We start from the raw sequence: 18,015 nt of genomic DNA, 5'->3' as shown, positions 1-18,015 counted from the left end.
GGGATGAACAACAGGGTTCACCTTCTACGTGAGGTCACTCCTTCAGGGCTGGGAGACGTGATTGTTCCATCTACCATTTAGAGTCAAGCAAACTGAAGAAACAGAGGATTATGTTCCAAATGAAAGAACAAGATAAAACCTCAGGAAAAAACCATAAGAAAGCAGAGACAAGTAATGTACCTGATAGAGTTCAAAGTAGCGGTCATAAAGATGTTCACCAAATTGAGCAGAAGAATAGATGAACACAGGGAGAACTTCAGCAAAGACATGGAAAATAAAGAAAGTACCCAACAGAAGTCACAGAGCTAAAGAATACAATAACTGAACTGAAAAAAAAAGCTATAGAGGTTAAACAGCAGACTAGATAAAGCAGAGGAATGAGTCAACTAGAAGACAAAGCATAAAACTCAACCAATCAGAGCAGCACAAAGAGAATGAAAAAAAGTTAAGATAGCTTAAGAGACTTCTTGTACAACATCAAGTATACTAACATTCACGTTACTGTGTCCTAGAAGGAGAAGAGAGGGAGAAAGGAGAACACTTATTCCAAGAAATAATGGCAGAAAAATTCCCTAACCTGGGGAAAAGAAACAGACATCCAGATCCAGTAAGGCCAAAGAGTTTCAAATAAGAAGAACCCAAGAGACCCACACCAAGACACATTATAATTAAAATGTCAAAAGTGAAAGACAAGGAGAGCTGCCCTGCAGATGCCGGACTTGCCGGCACCACGGGTGCGGCTGCCCTGCTGCACCTGTGACGCTGGGGCAGAGAGGAAGCGGCTACTTCTACGCTCAGTGCTCAGAAGAGTGGGCGCTTAGGATGCTTTGTAGCCGGACATCACCAAAAGCTGCGTGAGAAAGCACCTTGTTTCCACGTGCACTTGCAGTGGGAGCTGTGCGCAGGCCCTTGAACACTTTGATATTCTTTTTCTTTATAAAATAAGGCTCATCGCGAGAATTAAATGAGATATGTGTACAACCACATGGCAAGCTTTGGGCACAATGGGATTGACCAGGAGAGGGTCTCCTTATTGGAAATGATTGTTCTGTTGGTCTGTCTGGCGAGGACTTTTTAGGAATCCTTGGGCAAGTGTGACATGCATCCCTGGCTGAGGGCCGCTGAGCTGGTATCAAGGCCCTGTAGGGCCTCCAGGCCCTGTTCAGAGCAGGGTCCTAGGTGGGGGCGAGGGGGGCCCAGAGCCACCTGGTCCACAAGCACTCGTGCTCTGAGGACCCTGAGACGTGTCACTCTGGAAGGAAGGCCAGGGGTTCGCTCCTGGCATTTGTCCTGCTGATGAGGCATTACTCGGGCCCCTGTGTGGAGCCCTTCAATGGGCCAAATGTAACCCTATAAAATGATCATCCAAACCAGGGGTGTCCTGGTCTCCTTGCGGGTGGAGAGTGCATTTTGCTATTTCCCGAAATGTTTAAGTTGGAGGGCTGAACAAAAGCTGTAGGTCAGTGGCTCTCGACTAGGGGCAGTTTGTCCCCCTCCCAGGGCACATGGCAATGTGCAGGGCAGGAAAGGGGTAGCGGTGCTGCTGGCATCTAGTTGGTGGGGGCCAGGGCTGTAAATACATGTCCTGTGGTGCCCAGGATGGCTCCATAGTAAAGCTACAGAGTCCCAAATGCTGATAGGGCCAAGGCTGACAAAACCTGCTATAGAAAATATGGTTTGGGGGTGATTCACGGATTGGATTCCATTTCTCAGGTCTGTGGGCCCAGCTCGGTCCTGTGCAGCTGGTCAGTGGAATCGATCTGCAGGTGTGGCTCTTGTCACTCTAGGACTGGCTTCAGGACAGATCCTGCTGATGAGGCCAGGGCACCGTCCTCAGTTCTGCAGGACAGCACACCGGAGTGGAGCCGGGGGGTGTGTGCCTGACTCACAGCACGGCGTCCACGCACACCCAGTCTGCCGGCAAGGGCAGTGGAGAGCCGGGGAAGTCACGGCCTTGGGAATGTCCTCTGATGAAAAAGAACCTGCAGGCTTATCAAATAACTTTTGTGTGGAACGTTGGTGTGTTGAAAAGCAGTTCTGTGTGCTTTTCCCCCTCGGTGTGGATCAGCAGTGCTGAGGCAGCAGGCGTGACACAGAAGTGTGAGCAGAGCCCGTCTGGAATCCCCAAACTCCAGGGAAACTAAAGGTGACAGCAAGCCAGTGAAGAGGACAGGAGTTGGGGCCAGTGGTGGTGGCGGCAGCCCAGCAGGCACCCCTCGTCTCAGGGCCTTAATCCTGGCTCCAGCCGGGTGGTCAGGGGAACTGCAAGGTCTTCTGGGCGAGCAGAGCCCACAGTCCTGAGCTGTTCTTCGCTGTGTTTGGGTCATCTCCCCGCAACCAAGGGGGAGAAATCTAGATGAGGTTTAAGAATTAATGCTTTAAGAATGTGGATCTCATAGTTAAAACCTTGGAACACGTGTTTTCAGCACAAGGTGCTAAAGTGACGAAGGATTTAACACCTTTTCAAGGAGGGTGTCTCCATGTGGGCAGAACTAGAGAATAAATGGGTGTTGAATAAAAAAAAAAAGACAAGGAGAAAATATTAAAAGCATCAAGAGAAAAACAACTTGCTACACACAAGGGAACCCCCAGTAAGACCAACAGCAGAATCTCTGTACGTTAGAAGGGAGTGGCACAATACATTCAGAGTGCTAAAAGAAAAAAACTTCTAACCGAGAATACTCTACCTGGCAAAGTTATTGCTCGGAGTGAAAGAGTTCATCACTACTAAACCAGCCTTACAAGAAATGTTAAAGGGACTTTAAGCTGAAAAGAAAGGGCGCTAATTAGTAAAAGAACACATATGAAAGAATAAATCTCACTGGAAAGGTAAATATATGGTAAAGGTAGATTAATTATTTATAAAGCTAGCATGAATATTAAAAGACAAAAGTTGTAAAAGTAACTATGATTATAATAATTAGTTAAGGGATATACAAGATAAAAAGGTGTAAAATGTGACATCAAAAACATTAAATGGCAGGGAGGGTATTAATGTTGAGCTTTAGAATGGGATCAAACTTAAGTCGTTATTAAATTAAAATAGACTGTACAAGTTGCTGTATGCAAGCCTCATGGTAACCACAAAGAAAATTAAAAGTCAATGCAGGGAACTGAAGATATTTGAAATATGAATATAAGAATTCATAATCAGAATCTATAAACATTTCCTAAAAATCCATTAGGAAAAAAAGGACAACATGAGAGCTAAACAGGAATGAAATTTAATAGCATATTACACAAGAATATATCTATATGGCCAAGAAACATGTGAAAAGGGGTTCACCTCACTAGTACTGTAAGCAAGGAATTCTAATAAAAATACAATGAAATGTCACTACACCCACCAGAATGACTAAACTTGAAAGGAACAATATAATCCTATAGAGCAAAGAGAATCTTCATACCCTGAAGGCAGAACTGTAAACTGGTAAAACCACTTTGGAAAAATGTTTGGCATTATCTACTGAAGTCAAATATATTCATATCTTGTAATCCAGCAAGACTGTAATTGAAATTGAAATTGTAATTTCACCCAAGAGATATGTCCAAACATGTATGTCAAAAGACAGGACCATGACTCTTCATAGCAACAGTGCTGTGACGGTTAATTCCAGCAGGTCTAGAATTAGCCTGAGTTGTTTTGCTAAAGTTCCTGCACCACAATGACCCCTGGTCAAGGCATGAAACCTACTGATTTATAGTGTTGCTTTGCAAACTGAAGTCTAAAGTTTTGGGGTGGTTTGTACCAGCTTATCAGCATTGTTTGTTGATAAGAGTGATATTGATGATTCACACCTGATTTGATTTTTTAATTAATTATTGAATTTTCTCTTACTTAGAAAAGAATTTCATGTGTCTTGTTTGCAAGGAAATCAATCAAACTCATTCTTCTCAAATTATTCAGTGATAAATTATCCCTAGCTTTCTGAGGAGATGGTAGGGGAAGAGTGGATCACAAAAATAAAGAGGTCTTTTTCCCTCCTCCCATAGACATGTTATTTTTTCAATAAATAAGGAGGACTCTCCCTGGCACTTTAATCTGAGTGCCAATAATCTGAATCAACCCACTGAGAACTCCTGTTTTATGTGATAGTGACCTACACTGTAAGACCTTGAGGACAAGCAGTCTGCAATGGAAAAAATTTTATTTGAAGGCTATGTCCTCAGCTCTATGACTTCTCTAGCCTTGGTGGAAAGCAGGCTTAGCCAAAGAGAAATATTTTTGGACAAGGGTGCTCAGAGCTGTAAAAATAGGTCCAGTGAACAGCACACTTGTCAAAGCCCCTGCGTACTCCAGCCACAGGGCCAAGGAAGCATGCCAAGCAGAAGCTTGCTGGATTTCTCTATTTTTGCAAACATACCACCAGATTTGAAGCCCCTTCTCTGAAGTGTAATTTGAGTGGAGAATTTGTGAGAATTACATCAACTGGTCCAGTGAGATGTTCCACGTGCCCCTACACTACAGGAGGGCTGCGTTTCATCAACATTACATTCTCTCTGAAAAACGGCAAAGTTGTATGTACCATCTGCCAAACGCAAATTTGGACTTCTCGATCCTCAGAGTAAGTGTTTGGCCCAGAATAAGTACACGGAGTCGCTGCTCCCCATGAGGCTGCTGCGCCCCGGAGGCTGCTGTGCCTTTGCATCTAGGCCTGCCCTTGGGTTCTCATGATTTGATCCAGAGAGGAAAAAAGTCATAAATCAGTTGCATCTCTCAGAGCTGGCAAGTCGGGGTTTATGACTGTCTCTGTGCAATGCCGTGAACTCTGCCATCAACACAAGCTGTCTTCACAAACTTCAACAATCAGAAAAAGGCATTCCATTGAGGCTTTCGACCACCACCACAGATAGGTGGTTTGTACTTAAAACAGTTAAGTTCATTGGCTGGCCTCTTTTTTTAACTGAGATTTTTATATTTTAAATAGCATTTCTAAAAAGCCAAGGAAATGTGCCTCAATTTTTAAGTGAGCCTGTTAAATACACAATTTTTTTTTTAATTCAGTAAGCATCTGGGTTTGGTAATGTAGAGAAAATAAATTCTCTCCCTGGACCCTCCACTCCCATCTCCCACAAATTCTGGAAAGGAGATGGGATAACTGGACATGTCAGTGGCATCAACCAACTCTTAGTTATATTTAAGAATCTCTGAAAGATGTTGCCAGGATGCACACTTTCTGAGTAGAAGAGAGAGCTGCAATTCCAAACTGCTCTCTCGGAAGATTAATATGGCAATGGTTATTAGGATGAGTGTTTCTTCCTATTAGATTCTGCTGAAATGAACCAATTAAGATGTTTCCTCAACAATTCAGGTATCAACGCCTGGTCTAGGAATTACAAAGGAAAGAACAGGGGAAACAGCTCTGCTCGGAGGAAAGCCTCAGAGCCTTCTGCTGTATGGTGGACACTCTGACAGAAACCCTGTCTTTGGAGTGCATGAGGTGGCTAGAAGATCAACAATGGCAATCACAGAGGGAGGAAACTCTTTGGGAAAGCTGGAGAGAACAAACAAGTCTTGCCAGGTGAATTTGAGTCTATTATGGGCAGAAAGATAGTAGTAGAGGATGGAGATGACCAGCAGGTGACTCTAACTTTGAATCTAGAGCTGAAGAGAGGTCAAGCTGATAACTGCTGATTCCAGATACCCACAAAAAATCCCCTTGCCCATGGAAGCCATACTTCTCCCCACAAGACAGCAGAGGCTAAAGGTGCAGGTAGAACTGTGGTCATTGCAGCCACAGGGATCTCCAGCAAGCAGAAGAGTAGTTGAGAGACCCGAGTTCCAGGCCCTGCTCTGCCTCTGACCCTTGACCCCAAGTGCCATCTCTGCAGGGATGAATATCATAATGGTCACATGAAATGACAGAGACATTAAAGTGCTTGGAACAGAAAAAAATGTCACATCTGTAGAGTGTTTTTTAAGTGTCAGGCTCTGTTGCAAATGCTTTATGACAATGAACTTACTGTAATACCCAAGTGAACAAAGCACTAAGATTCTCTCTCTCAACAGCCCACACAATTAGTCTTAAAATCTTTAGAACTGTTTGAACTCTCCATAGCTCCCTATCATATCTTCAAAGACAGTTAAGAGAATCTAAAATAAGAGAAGTCATCACCAGATTACAGCTGATGGATCTACATAAAGGCAGCTAACATTTACTGAACAGTTACCATTGAAAACACTAGTACAGTCTAAGCGCTTAGCTCACAGAACTCTCAGAACACTAAGTATTATTCGTAGATAAGGGAAGAAGCAGAGAGGGGTTAAGAGATTCGCCCAAGGTTCCACAGCCAGGAGAGGAAGGGCTGGGATCCAAACTCCAGCAGGCACCTTACAGCCTGCTCACTTTCAGGCATTAGACCACCACTGAGCGGAAACTATCACATAGTCAGCATAACCTAGAGGGAGATATAGAACAGAAAGCAGCAGCATTATCTTCCTGTGGTCCCAGGAGAGCTAGGCAGTGAGGCATGTGCCTAAGGCAGATATGGGGAGAAGAGAGAAGGAGGAGGAAAGGAAATGAGAAACTCAAGAAAGGGGCAGATAACAGTGAGGCGGGTCTAGGAAACGGCAGAGAAAACCCAAAACCTGACTGAGGTACCGTTTCTGCTCTACAATATCCAAACATATTCTACGGCATTCATTTTTCTGCCTGTCAGCCCTACCTCTTCTACAGCATCTACAGCCACACCCCAAGTCCAAAGACTAACATGCTGACAGAAGCTGATTTTACTGTCCTAGTACATCATGGATATCAGAGAACAGCCCAATAAAGAAATGAGCAACAACACAGTAAATGAGGGATGAACTTCATGACAAACACACACCCCGTACCCTTGAGGACAAAGTTAACACCTGGGAATAAAACTATTCCCTCCATGGACTTCCCTGGTGGCGCAGTGGTCAAGAATCCACCTGCCAATGTAGGGGGCACGGGTTCAAGCCCTGGTCCGTGAAGGTCCCACATGCCGTGGAGCAGCTAAGCCCGTGCACCATAACTACTGAGCCTGTGCTCTAGAGCCCGCGTGCCACACTACTGAAGCCCACATGCCTGTGCTCGTCAACAAGAGAAGCCCCTGCTTCCTGCAACTAGAGAAAGCCTGCGCATAGCAATGAAGACCCAACACAGCCAAAAATAAAAGAAACAAAACAAAACACAACTATTCCCTCCATAAAGAACTCTGAGTCAAAATGCGAGCTTACAGCCACGTGACTGTGCCAACCTCTTGTGCTCCTAAAACTTCTCCTAGGCCACTGCACTGTTTTCAAACAAACTTCAACAGAGGCATACTCACTGTAGCGACAGAAAAGAATAAAGCTAAACAACACAAAGCAACTCTGATCATTCTTCTACTCAGCATCAGAAAGTTCAGAGTTGGGGGCAGGAAAAAAGAGATGGGCAAACAAATGCAGAGGCTGGGGAGAAGACTTCCTATCCACTTGAGTCCTCATCAAGCATCGCAGAGTACTACAAATGTCAGGGAAACGTGTACTTGTAGTTTAGAATACCCCTCCCCTTGTTTTAATAGCCTAAGGAGCTCTCCCCAGAAAAAATGTGCACTTTTTGCTCTTTAAGAAGAACAAATAAAAAAGCTTTCGGTGTGAACTCAGCTCCAACCTCCTTCTAGATGCAAACTCTCACTTCCTCAAAGAAGTATAGTGCACCAAAAGGAAGGTTGTTACCAGAGAGCCAAGAAATCCAGCCCCTAAAATGCCATTCCCAGAAAGCCCACTGGCTTCTCACTAGTAAATTAACAAAAGCTATAAGCTCTCTGGGCTCCTCATATGAAAAAAAGGCAATGCAAGAAGCAAAGCTCTGACTCATTCTATAAATTGAAGAGATGCACAGCTAATAATTTCTTCCTTTTTTCCCTTCTTTACAAAGCAAAAACCAACCTGTCCCCCACTCAAGGGTCAATTACTGCTGGAAGCTTCTTTGCTGGCCTAAGTATCCAGCTTTAGATAAACTGGCAATCAGACCCAAGTCAGAATAATGGGCAAACACACACAAGTTAACCTTACTTAAATATTAACCCACAGTTTTTGTTTTTTGTTTTTTTAATTTAAAACAAGCAAAAGTAATGACAGGCAAAGTAGATACTCTTAGAGAATACAAATATACAAATGGCCTGTGCTCTGATCAACTACATATAATTAAACACAGACCTCACTCGTCTTAAATTGCTTAATTGCTTGAGAAATGTGTCAGGCTCCCACAAAATCTACTCAGTTTTTTTTTTATCCTACTCAGCATGAACTGGAACATATGGCAAAAATGACAAATTTTTTTGAAATATTAAAAATGTAAACAGAACTACACCTTGATTAAAATTAAAACTACTTCATGGGACTTCCCTGGTGGTGCAGTGGTTACAAATCCGCCTTCCAATGCAGGGGACGCAGGTTTGATCCCTGGTCAGGGAACTAGATCCCACATGCATGCCACAACTAAGGAGCCCGTGAGCTGCAACTAAGGAACCTGCTGGCTGCAACTAAGGAGCACATGTACCACAACTAAGGAGCCCGTGAGCCACAACTAAAGAGTCAGCCTGCTGCAACTAAGACCTGGTGCCACCCCAAATTAAAAAAAAACCCTACTTCAGAAAGAGTTCTGGAGAGTGAAGCTAAGTGTGAATTAGTAGCATAAAGTTAGATGTTACTTTGTGCTTGTGTTTTTAAGGCTTTACTGAGGAGGATAAAAAGTGCTTTCCCTCTTTTCAGAGGTCCCTGAACAAACTGCAGTCAACAACTGGCATTTGCCTTCAAGATTAAGCAAGATGGAAAAGAATCACAACCAGTGCTCTCCACCTTAACATCACAGGCCTACCATAGCAGCAAGGATCAGAGATGGGCGTGGCATGAGGGGACAATGACAAAAGGACAAGGATAACACCATGATGGTGATAACCCTGAAGGCAGCTAACATTCTGTGAGCCCTTACTAGATGCCACTGTGCTAAGTGCTTGACGTGTGCTACTTCATTCAATCCTCTCCATACTCCCAGGAGGCTAGTCCTACCTCAGAGATTAGTAAAGCAAGGCACAGAAGTAACTTTTCCATGTTAGCACAGAGCCAGCATAGACCATCCCAAGTCCCCACAGTGAACTGGATCCAATGTACAGTCAAACCACACCAACTAATAGCTGTGGCACTAAATAAGCAAAACAGATTTACCCTGTGACAAAAGCTGTAGGTCAAGGAGCATGACGAATGAGGCAGTACTGCCTCGTGCAGCATGCTGCAGGATAGAGTGCAAAAATGGATCAGCTAAACAGCCGAAACCAACCAACTGGCTGAAAGTGGCACACAGAGATATAATGCAGGAAAGTGCGGTTCCCCTCCACAGGATTAAAGCTGTCACCTACAGCGGCTGAGGCTCTTTTAAACCTTGTTATGTAAGCACAGAACTACTGCTCCCTAGGACTGTCCACTATTTAAATCTTTGGTCCTTATCAACTTCTTGAATGACAATTCCATTATATTTCCAATGTGTGGGGTAAATAGCTTTCTTTTTTTACCCCTTAGGTTTCAAAAGGCACGCCACCCTGGTCCAACTACTCAAGGATTTGATCCACAAGTCTGAATGCCCATCATTGTCAATCTCCTCCCTCCTTTCTCAGATGAAAGCTCCAACACCGTACCCATAATTTTAGGTGTTACGTGTGTGCCTTTTTGTGCAACATAACACTTTTTGGGCCAGTAGTGGATACGGTACTCCAAGAACTGAGCAACCTGAATTTGTACAAAAGTTGAAGTGATGCTTTCTACTTAGTTTCTAATCCTCTTCCACTGATGTCTTCAAGGGACCATCAACAATAGTTTCTGGACCCATTTCCTATATTGTTATTGGGGGCTTCAGGCCCTAATATCTTGTCACTAAGATGTTGTTTAGATGTTTTTAAACAAATACATTATTTTATACCTGCCCACGACAAATCTCACTCTCACAGCATAGGGAGATTTGGGTGGAGCAGGGAGATACAAATGCACTCAACCTAAACTTTCTTTTAAGTATCACGTAGTATAATAAACTTTCATGTTAAAAAGACCTACTCCTCCCATCTCACGTATAATAAAGATTAATGGGACACCATAACCCAGCAGCCAGGGCATGTACACAATAAAAAGGGCAATATATGTCCAAAAACATGATCTGAGAAGAAATGGGAGTCAGAAGGATAAAACATTAATGAAATACAGATTTTAGAAGAAAATGCAATCAAATTAATATGTTGCAAAATACCTGCAGTCTGGGAAGTTTTAAGATATATAATAAGAAGAAAAGATTTTTCTACAAAGCAAGCATAGAAGCATAGACTTGGCTGGAAACAGACACTACAAAAATTAAACTCCTTCATGATCATAGCCACTTAACTTGAGTTTTCCCTTAAGAAAAATTAGATAAATGCCTCCCCCGTCCAACAGTACAAGTAACAAAGGGCCGACATGCTAAGCATATAATCAGCTAGGCTATGAAAATCACGGTTCCCCGATACGAGTTGGAATATAAACGCTAAAACCCAATCAGTAAAAACACAAGGATCACAGTACCTAGGTAACAGCTGCACAACTGACCCTGAATCACAGCTTAGTTGGAACCGCGCGGAGTCCTGTAGATGCACACGGAGATTAGCGACTCCTTCAGAGCCCTCAACCGCTCTGCCTCCCCCTCCCACTCTACCCAGCGCCAGAGGGCACTAGGTCAAAGACTTCTTGCGCAGCACTTGGTGGAGTCCCAGCGCCCCACAAGCGCCGATTAGGTAACGTTACCAAATGCTTCAAAAGTGCTGACTACTATTATTCTTTGTAACTCAGCAAGCACACACTGGGAGAGAAGAGACCATTTAGATAGCAGAAAACTGCTCTGACAACGGCTGCAGAATTATAAAAAACTAATAAAATTAAAACTTATCGCAGTGCGGGTCTCTGGAAGCCAACCGCCGTAAACTGAGGCTCGGCCCAAGAACACTAGATCTTTGGGGGGCTGCAGACTAACAGGCCCAGACATTTCAACTACACGGGGGAGGGTCGGGGTGGAAATTCCGCGGGGCTCGCGTGAACGCTGGCCTCCGGGCCTGACAACCCCCGCCGGGTCGCGGCCCGCCAGCGCTCTCCTGTCGGGGTGGGGCAGCAAAGCGAGCGGGGAGCGCTGCCCGAGGACTGCCCACCTGGGCGATGCCGGCGCCCATCAGCCCGCCGCCGATGACCGTCACATGCTTGACGAGGATTTTCTTCGCTGAGGCCGCGGCGGTGGACGAGGAGGACATGGAACGCACGAACTGCCTGGTTACGAAAGCCATGGTGCAGACGGCGAAAGCGGCGACAGCGACAAGACCTGGCGGAGAATACTCCCTCACGCAACACCTAAGAGCGAGCAGACCTCTGGGGGCGGAAGCCCTAGCGGCCCGCGGCCCGCGCGCCCTGGGCGACGCCGTGACGTATTCGACGGCGGGGGCGGAGCCTCGAGGCCCGCTTTCCCCATTGGCGGAGGCCGCAGGGACGGCGTTCGAACGTCCGAGCGCGGCGTCCAAGCTCACGAGGACTAGGGCGGGCCGCCGCCCTCCTCTGCAGAGCAGCTCTACCCAGACTGTCGACGCAGCTGGTCGTGTGCCGTTGAATGGTTAGCGTTCTGGTACCGGACCCAGTGCAAGCCTTTCCTAGCAAAAGCCACGGGCCCCTTGTAAGGGGAAGTCCGTGGTGTTGCCTTGTTAACTTCTCCCTTTTGATCCTTGTGCATACTCGGCGCCAAATAAATACGTGTTATTTGGCTGTGGTGATGAGGAATCCCAAAATGAGCACCTTCCGTACGTGTCACCATAAACCAAGTCTAGGGATTATTTTAACCCGGTGCATATTGTTCCTGCTAAAAACGGAAGGAAACAAACTGCTCACACCCAAAGCAAATATCTAGTGACCCATGAGTTCTAATGCAAAAATCAGGCCCACTAAGGGAAAGAGAAATTTAACCTTTAATTGCCCATTTCGACTTTACATGTTTATTAATGCAGGGAACATGTGGACAGTTTAAAGTCAAAGAGGAACCTTTGTGGAGTAACTGGTAATAATAGAAAGGCCAATCTTCTCCCTCGTGTAAATAATTTCTAGTTACTGTACCTTAGTAATATAGAATTTTTATTATTTATTTTTAAATATGTAATAAGGACCCACAGACTCACCATCCAAAGTCTGCCTCCTCCTATTGCAGGTAACTTACATAGTGAATCCTGTGTTCACCGTTGCTTTGCTTACATCTCATTTTTATTTCTAATTCTGTAAAAGTGTGGGAGAAGTGCTGGTGTTGAGCACTCCTTAAGGCTTGGGACGTTTCTAAGGAGATCATTACTGGCTGAAGACAGTGTCACATCCAAATAATTAAAGTCCATTAAGTGCTAGAATGTACCAAATGCAAAAACCAATAGGACTAGAATTGGAATAGGAAGATTACACGGAGAACCTAGTAACTTGAACCAATGAGTCAATTTAGAAGAAAAGAGGCTTCTAGGCACAGGAAGCAGCACATGCAAAGGTAGAAGCGTAAAAAAATATTGCCACAGGAAAAGGGTGAGGAATTAGGTATTGTTAGAGGTGACGCTAGGACAGTACATTAGCAAGATGCACAGATGATTCTTTCGGTGGAGTTTAACTTTTCATTCTCATTTAAAAGTTGTGTTTAATGCAAGGCCAAACATTCTGATTATAGTGTCATCACAATATGTATTTTTTAAATGTGTATAATGTAAAACATAATCCCTGAGTATTTGGTATATTTTCAGATCTCTGATTTGTTTTCCTCAGAACAGAAAGAATAACCACTGCAGTATTTTTTAGCAGTTCTCAGATCTGAGGCCATCTGTATTATATAAAGGTGTGATGTGAAGAAAGGAGCAATGAAGTGAGAGTCAGGAGTCCTGTCTCAGTCACTGGTGTGCAGTATGATGGTCTGCAGACAACCTCCCTGGGCTCCAGGGTCCTTGTCTTTCAAAAGAAAGGGCTGGGAAGGGTAAGCTGGGACGAAGTGAGAGAGTGGCATGGACATATATACATTACCAAATGTAAAATAGATAGCTAGTGGGAAGCAGCTGCATAGCACAGGGAGATCAGCTCCGTGCTTTGTGTCCACCTAGAGGGGTGGGATAGGGAGGATGGGAGGGAGGGAGATGCCAAGAGGGAGGAGATGTGGGGATACATGTACATGCATAGCTGATTCACTTTGTTATACAGCAGAAACTAACACACCATTGTAAAGCAATTATACTCCAATAAAGATGTTAAAAAAAAAAAAAAGGAAAAGGGCTGGACAGGTATCTTTCCAGCTGTTTCATACTGAGAGTCTAACCCTCATTTACACTCTTCTGAACCAGGAAGGCCACCCCGGCCTCTATTCCTGCCCAGTCCTGATCAGATGACAGTTACAATAGAATCATTCTTCTTTTGCCAGAACTGCAAGTCTTTTCCCAAGTGTGGCCTTGAACTTTCAGGCACCCAATAACAATTTCTGTGGTCCCCGACTTGCACCTTCACCCTGTTCTTGGGGAGGTGCTTCGTTTCTCTCTGCAGGAGTGGTGCACTGGGAAGCGTGACACTGGTCACTGACCAACTCAAAAACAGCAAAGGGTACCCCTTTTTTACAGGTGAGGAAACTGAGGCCCAGAGAAGTCCAGAAACTTAGCCAAGGTCACACAGCTAATGAATAGCACAGACAGAATTCAAACTCAGGACAGTCTGTTTTCAGGGCCCATGTTCTTGGCCACTATGCTGTTTTGCCTCTCTTTATAGCAACCCTAAGGTTACCACTGCTATCTTCTTCTAAAGGTGAAGAAACTGAGGCTCTGAGCGATTAAGTCATTTATTAAATGTAACTCACCCAATAACTGACCAAGCTCAGATTTGAATCCATTCTGACCTCAAGGTTCCCATTCCTTTCATAATTTCATACTCTTTAGAAAGTGCTGCTGTTGCTAGAGGGGAAAAAAATTGGGGAGTGGTCTCCAGTAAACATACATGTCTAGATTTGGAGGTTTAACTGTCCTACTAAGGTTATCATTAAGGTTATAAACAGATTAATGTATTTAGACATTCCTACCAATAAGCCCCAGAACTGTTAAGTTTCACACAGTGAGTCCCAATATTTACACCTGAAGACTTTATAAAACCATGTTTTATTCCTTCCTGATTTCTAGCATGTGGACTCATGCTTCTCAAACACAAACATCCATTTATAATCGTCTACTGATCACCTCTATTTGGAAATCCCTCAGCTACTTCAAATGTAACTTATCAAAATTTGAACCTATTATTTCTCACTTCCCACAATACCTTTCACCTCCTCTTGCATTCATTGTCAGTTCACGATGACACACAACCGAGGGCATTTTCCTTCCCCCTCACCACCATATCCCCATTCACTCAGTCAGATGTCATTGATGCCACCTTAGGAGCATACAGGCTTCCTCCCTCATTTCCCCCTCTTATCTCTATCCCTATTTATCGGCATTTTATCCAAGCCCTTGTCTCCTTTGTAGAGACTGAGCCCATTCCTGAAGCGCCTTACTGTAACTAATGTCTCTTTGACCCAGTTCATACTTCACATTCTTCTCAGACTGATTTCTCAAGTTATAAACTGGGTCACTGCACTCTCCTTTTAAAAATTTTATTCACAGGATAAAGACCAAACTTCTAAGTCCTGGTGCCAACACTTTAAACTCACCTATTTCCTTCTACTCCTTCTCAAGTATCTTAAATCCTAGCCACAAAGAACCAAGTTGATTTCCTAACTTATAAATTAGAAATCATCTTTTATAAAGATCCTAGTATCTATAAATTAGTTGAAGGCTAAAATATATTTTGAATAACTAATTCTCAGACATTTTCGGAGCCAGGTATTTATCTATTTATTATTTTTTTATTGAAGTATAGCTGATTTACAGTGTTAATTACTGCTATACAGTGAAGTGATTCAGTTATACATATACATATATATATATATATATACACACACACACACACACACATTCTTTTTTTAAATATTCTTTTCCATGAATGGTTTATCATAGAATATTAAATATAGTTCTCTGGGCTATACAGTAGGACCTTGTTTATGCATTCCATATATAATAGCTGACATCTGCTAACCCCAACCTCCCACTCCATTCCTCCCCCAACCCCCTCCACCTTGACAACCACCAGTCTGTTGTCTATGTCCGTGATTCTTTTTCTGTTTCATAGGTTCATTTGTGCCATATTTGAGATTCCACATGTAAGTGATATCATATGGTATTTGTCTTTCTCTTTCTGACTTACTTCACTTAGTATGATAATCTCTAGTTGCATCCATGTTGCTGCAAATGAATTATTTCATTCTTTTGATGGCTGAGTAGTATTCCACTGTATATATGTACCACATCTTCTTTATCCATTCATCTGTCAATGGACATTTAGGTTGTCTCCATGTCTTACAGAGTCAGGTATTTAAAGAAAGCTGATAGTGATTCCTTGTTTTAGTTTTCAAAGTAAAATCATTGATTTTGGAAATAGCAAGTTCTTCATTGCTCTATGTGAGCAAGAAACATCACTCTAGATGCTGGAAAAATCAGGGGTGACTAGAATGTAGTCTTTGCCGTTCAAGGGCTCATAAAGTAGTAGGAGAAATAAACATGGAACAAAATGTTGTGCTTTCCAGAAGGGAATGCAAGGGGCTGTGGGAGGTGGGTAGTAAGGGGGGGTGGGGGAAGCAACGGGAAGACTAGCATTTAGTGAATGCTTAATTTGCCTGGCTCTGTGCTAAGCATGTAATACGTAACTTCTCATCCATTCCCATCAGTCTGATGTCATTATTTTTATTCTCTTTTTGCATATGGGAAAACTGGAAGCTTAGAGAGGAAAATAACTTGCCTGAGGTGTGATAGGTGGGAAGAATAGAGGCAGGTCTTGAGCCCCAGTCTACCTGAGTGCAAAGTTGTTGCTCATAACCAGTGTCCTAACCTACTTCATCACGATGGATATATTACAGCAGAGTAGTGAGGATGATTAGAAGGTTTTCGGGCAGAGAAAATGTTTTGAGGACATTCCAGACAGAGAGAAAAATGTATATGTAGTCTGTGAAGGAACCGAGATTAGAGAGTGGTCTGGAAATACATTAACATAGGATAACAAAAGCACAGGGTACTTTTGGGTGAATGAAGATGAGACTGCAAAGGTAGGCAGGGGCCAGATGAGGGTGGACCTTTTTATGAGAATCATGATCTCAATCATATTTAATTTTTTTCAATTTATTTAGAATTACACATAGAAAAATTGTAAAAATAGTACAAAAGAACCCATATATCTCTTACCCATATTTACCTATTGCTAACATTTTATCACGTTTGCTTTATCTTATCAATTGTCTAGATCTATTTATCTATAATAGATAAGACAGATATTATATACATTATGAATAATCTGAACCATCTGAGAGTAAGTTACACAAATCATGGTCCTTTATAATATTTCTATGCATATTTCCTAGGAATAGGGTGATCCTCTGACATAACGATAGTAATCAACTTTAGTAAATTTAACATTGATACATTTCTATCCAACTGATCGCCTGTATTCCAATTTAGTTAACTGACCTAATAATGTCCTTTATAGTTTTTTTTTTTCCTTCTAGTACCAAATCCAGTCTAGAGTCAGGTATGGCATTTAGTTGCCATCTCTCTCTCTCCCTTTTTTCAAACAACAGCTTTACTGAGGTTTTAGTTAATTTGTTTTTATTTTTATCTTTAGGCACCAGCTTTTTCATGAACATTAGTTTGTGTACAAGGAAACCATATAAAGGACTTAAATATCCTTGGAAGATATCTTTCAAAACTACAATAATTGACAATTCACTACATGCCTTTGCATACCAGGTGGGAAGAGGGTTGCTAAACAAGCTCAGATTGACAAAAAGTAATACAATGAGGACAAATGCTGCCGAGCAGAGTATGATGGGAGAAAAGAGTTTTCACTGGTGGAATTTCCCTCTTTAGTGTCATGTTTCAGAATCAGAAATGCCAAATTGGTAGATTCCTTGTGGAAAATTTTCTTTTAAATGAGGCACAACCTAAAGAAAGAAAACTCTGAGTCGTAAACCTGACTAAGAAGGAACTATAAGATATAGGTCATTTAGTAGCATTCTTAGCAGTTGTTCCATTAGTAATTTAATTGTAAACATGTTTGAGAAAAATAGCTTTTTTTCTATATAGAAAAAAAGATAGAAAAACATGTTCTTCTGGTCTGTTTGATTTGACATTCTGAAATATTTTCTTAGGCTATTTTGTCAACATATTTGTACCCCTTGTCAATATTTCTTTGAAATGTAACTACGACTAGAGATTAGCCATCCTTGCAAGTCATATTCTACGTTATGAATACGTTGATGTGATATGTCTAATATTTGCTTCACAATATATCAGTGCAGAATGGGGCTAGTGGGAAGTGGGATAATGTAGATGAAACAAGATTTGCCCGTAACTTCTGTATGTGTTTCAAAATGTCCATGACTTTTTTATGCTTAGAAAATATCAAATGTTTCAGAGACACATACAGATGTATTATTTTTACTTTTTAGACCTTTTGGGATTAACTTGGATTAATTTGGGAAATTCATCCTTTGGGGATTAACTTGGAAAAAGAAGTTAACTGGAGAAAAGATGTTACTTTAGTTTTCTAAGTAATTAACCAACTGTCCTAGCACTTTTTAAAATATATTATTCCTGTTCTTTCATAATGTGATGCCACTTTTATACACTAGAGGATATACTCTCTATTTCCTTTCATTGATTTGTCTGAATATCCCAGTGTTACTACAAAACTGTTTAGTGATACATTACTTTAAAAGATAGTATCCAGGGCTTCCCTGGTGGCGCGGTGGTTGGGAGTCCACCTGCCGATGCAGGGGACATGGGTTCGTGCCCCGGTCCGGGAGGATCTCACATGCCGCGGAGCGGCTGGGCCCGTGAGCCATGGCCGCTGGGCCTGCGCGTCCGGAG

The 18,015-nt window shown here is 42.7% G+C and overlaps 1 protein-coding gene, 1 long non-coding RNA gene and 1 other non-coding gene across 4 annotated transcripts in view; 1 reads left to right on the top strand and 2 right to left on the bottom strand.

The window, feature by feature from the left end:
* HADH (hydroxyacyl-CoA dehydrogenase) overlaps positions 1-11,441 on the bottom strand; it is a 47,484-nt gene extending 36,043 nt beyond the window's left edge. The window contains exon 1 of one of the 2 annotated variants that reach the window (XM_024741959.1): positions 11,170-11,441. In XM_024741959.1, coding sequence (XP_024597727.1) covers positions 11,170-11,301 — 132 coding nt within the window. In that variant the 5' untranslated portion in view covers positions 11,302-11,441. The remainder of the gene's footprint in view (positions 1-11,169) is intronic. The other variant, XM_024741958.1, reaches the window with a different exon arrangement.
* LOC112397702 (small nucleolar RNA SNORA43) lies at positions 710-843 on the top strand. Its single transcript, XR_003002856.1, has one exon. It is a non-coding gene; the product is annotated as a small nucleolar RNA SNORA43 (small nucleolar RNA).
* Positions 11,442-16,253: 4,812 nt separating the features above from the next.
* On the bottom strand, positions 16,254-17,900 carry LOC112397682 (uncharacterized). Its single transcript, XR_003002852.1, has 2 exons — positions 17,857-17,900; positions 16,254-17,087 (listed from the first exon to the last, which is right to left on the bottom strand). It is a non-coding gene; the product is annotated as an uncharacterized LOC112397682 (long non-coding RNA).
* Positions 17,901-18,015: the final 115 nt, after the last annotated feature.

The sequence above is a fragment of the Neophocaena asiaeorientalis genome, unplaced genomic scaffold, assembly GCF_003031525.2.
Source record: "Neophocaena asiaeorientalis asiaeorientalis breed wild unplaced genomic scaffold, Neophocaena_asiaeorientalis_V1.1 scaffold534, whole genome shotgun sequence".
Taxonomy (NCBI): domain Eukaryota; kingdom Metazoa; phylum Chordata; class Mammalia; order Artiodactyla; family Phocoenidae; genus Neophocaena; species Neophocaena asiaeorientalis.
Note: the sequence above shows the minus strand (reverse complement) of the source record. Positions and strands in the feature narration are given on the sequence as shown.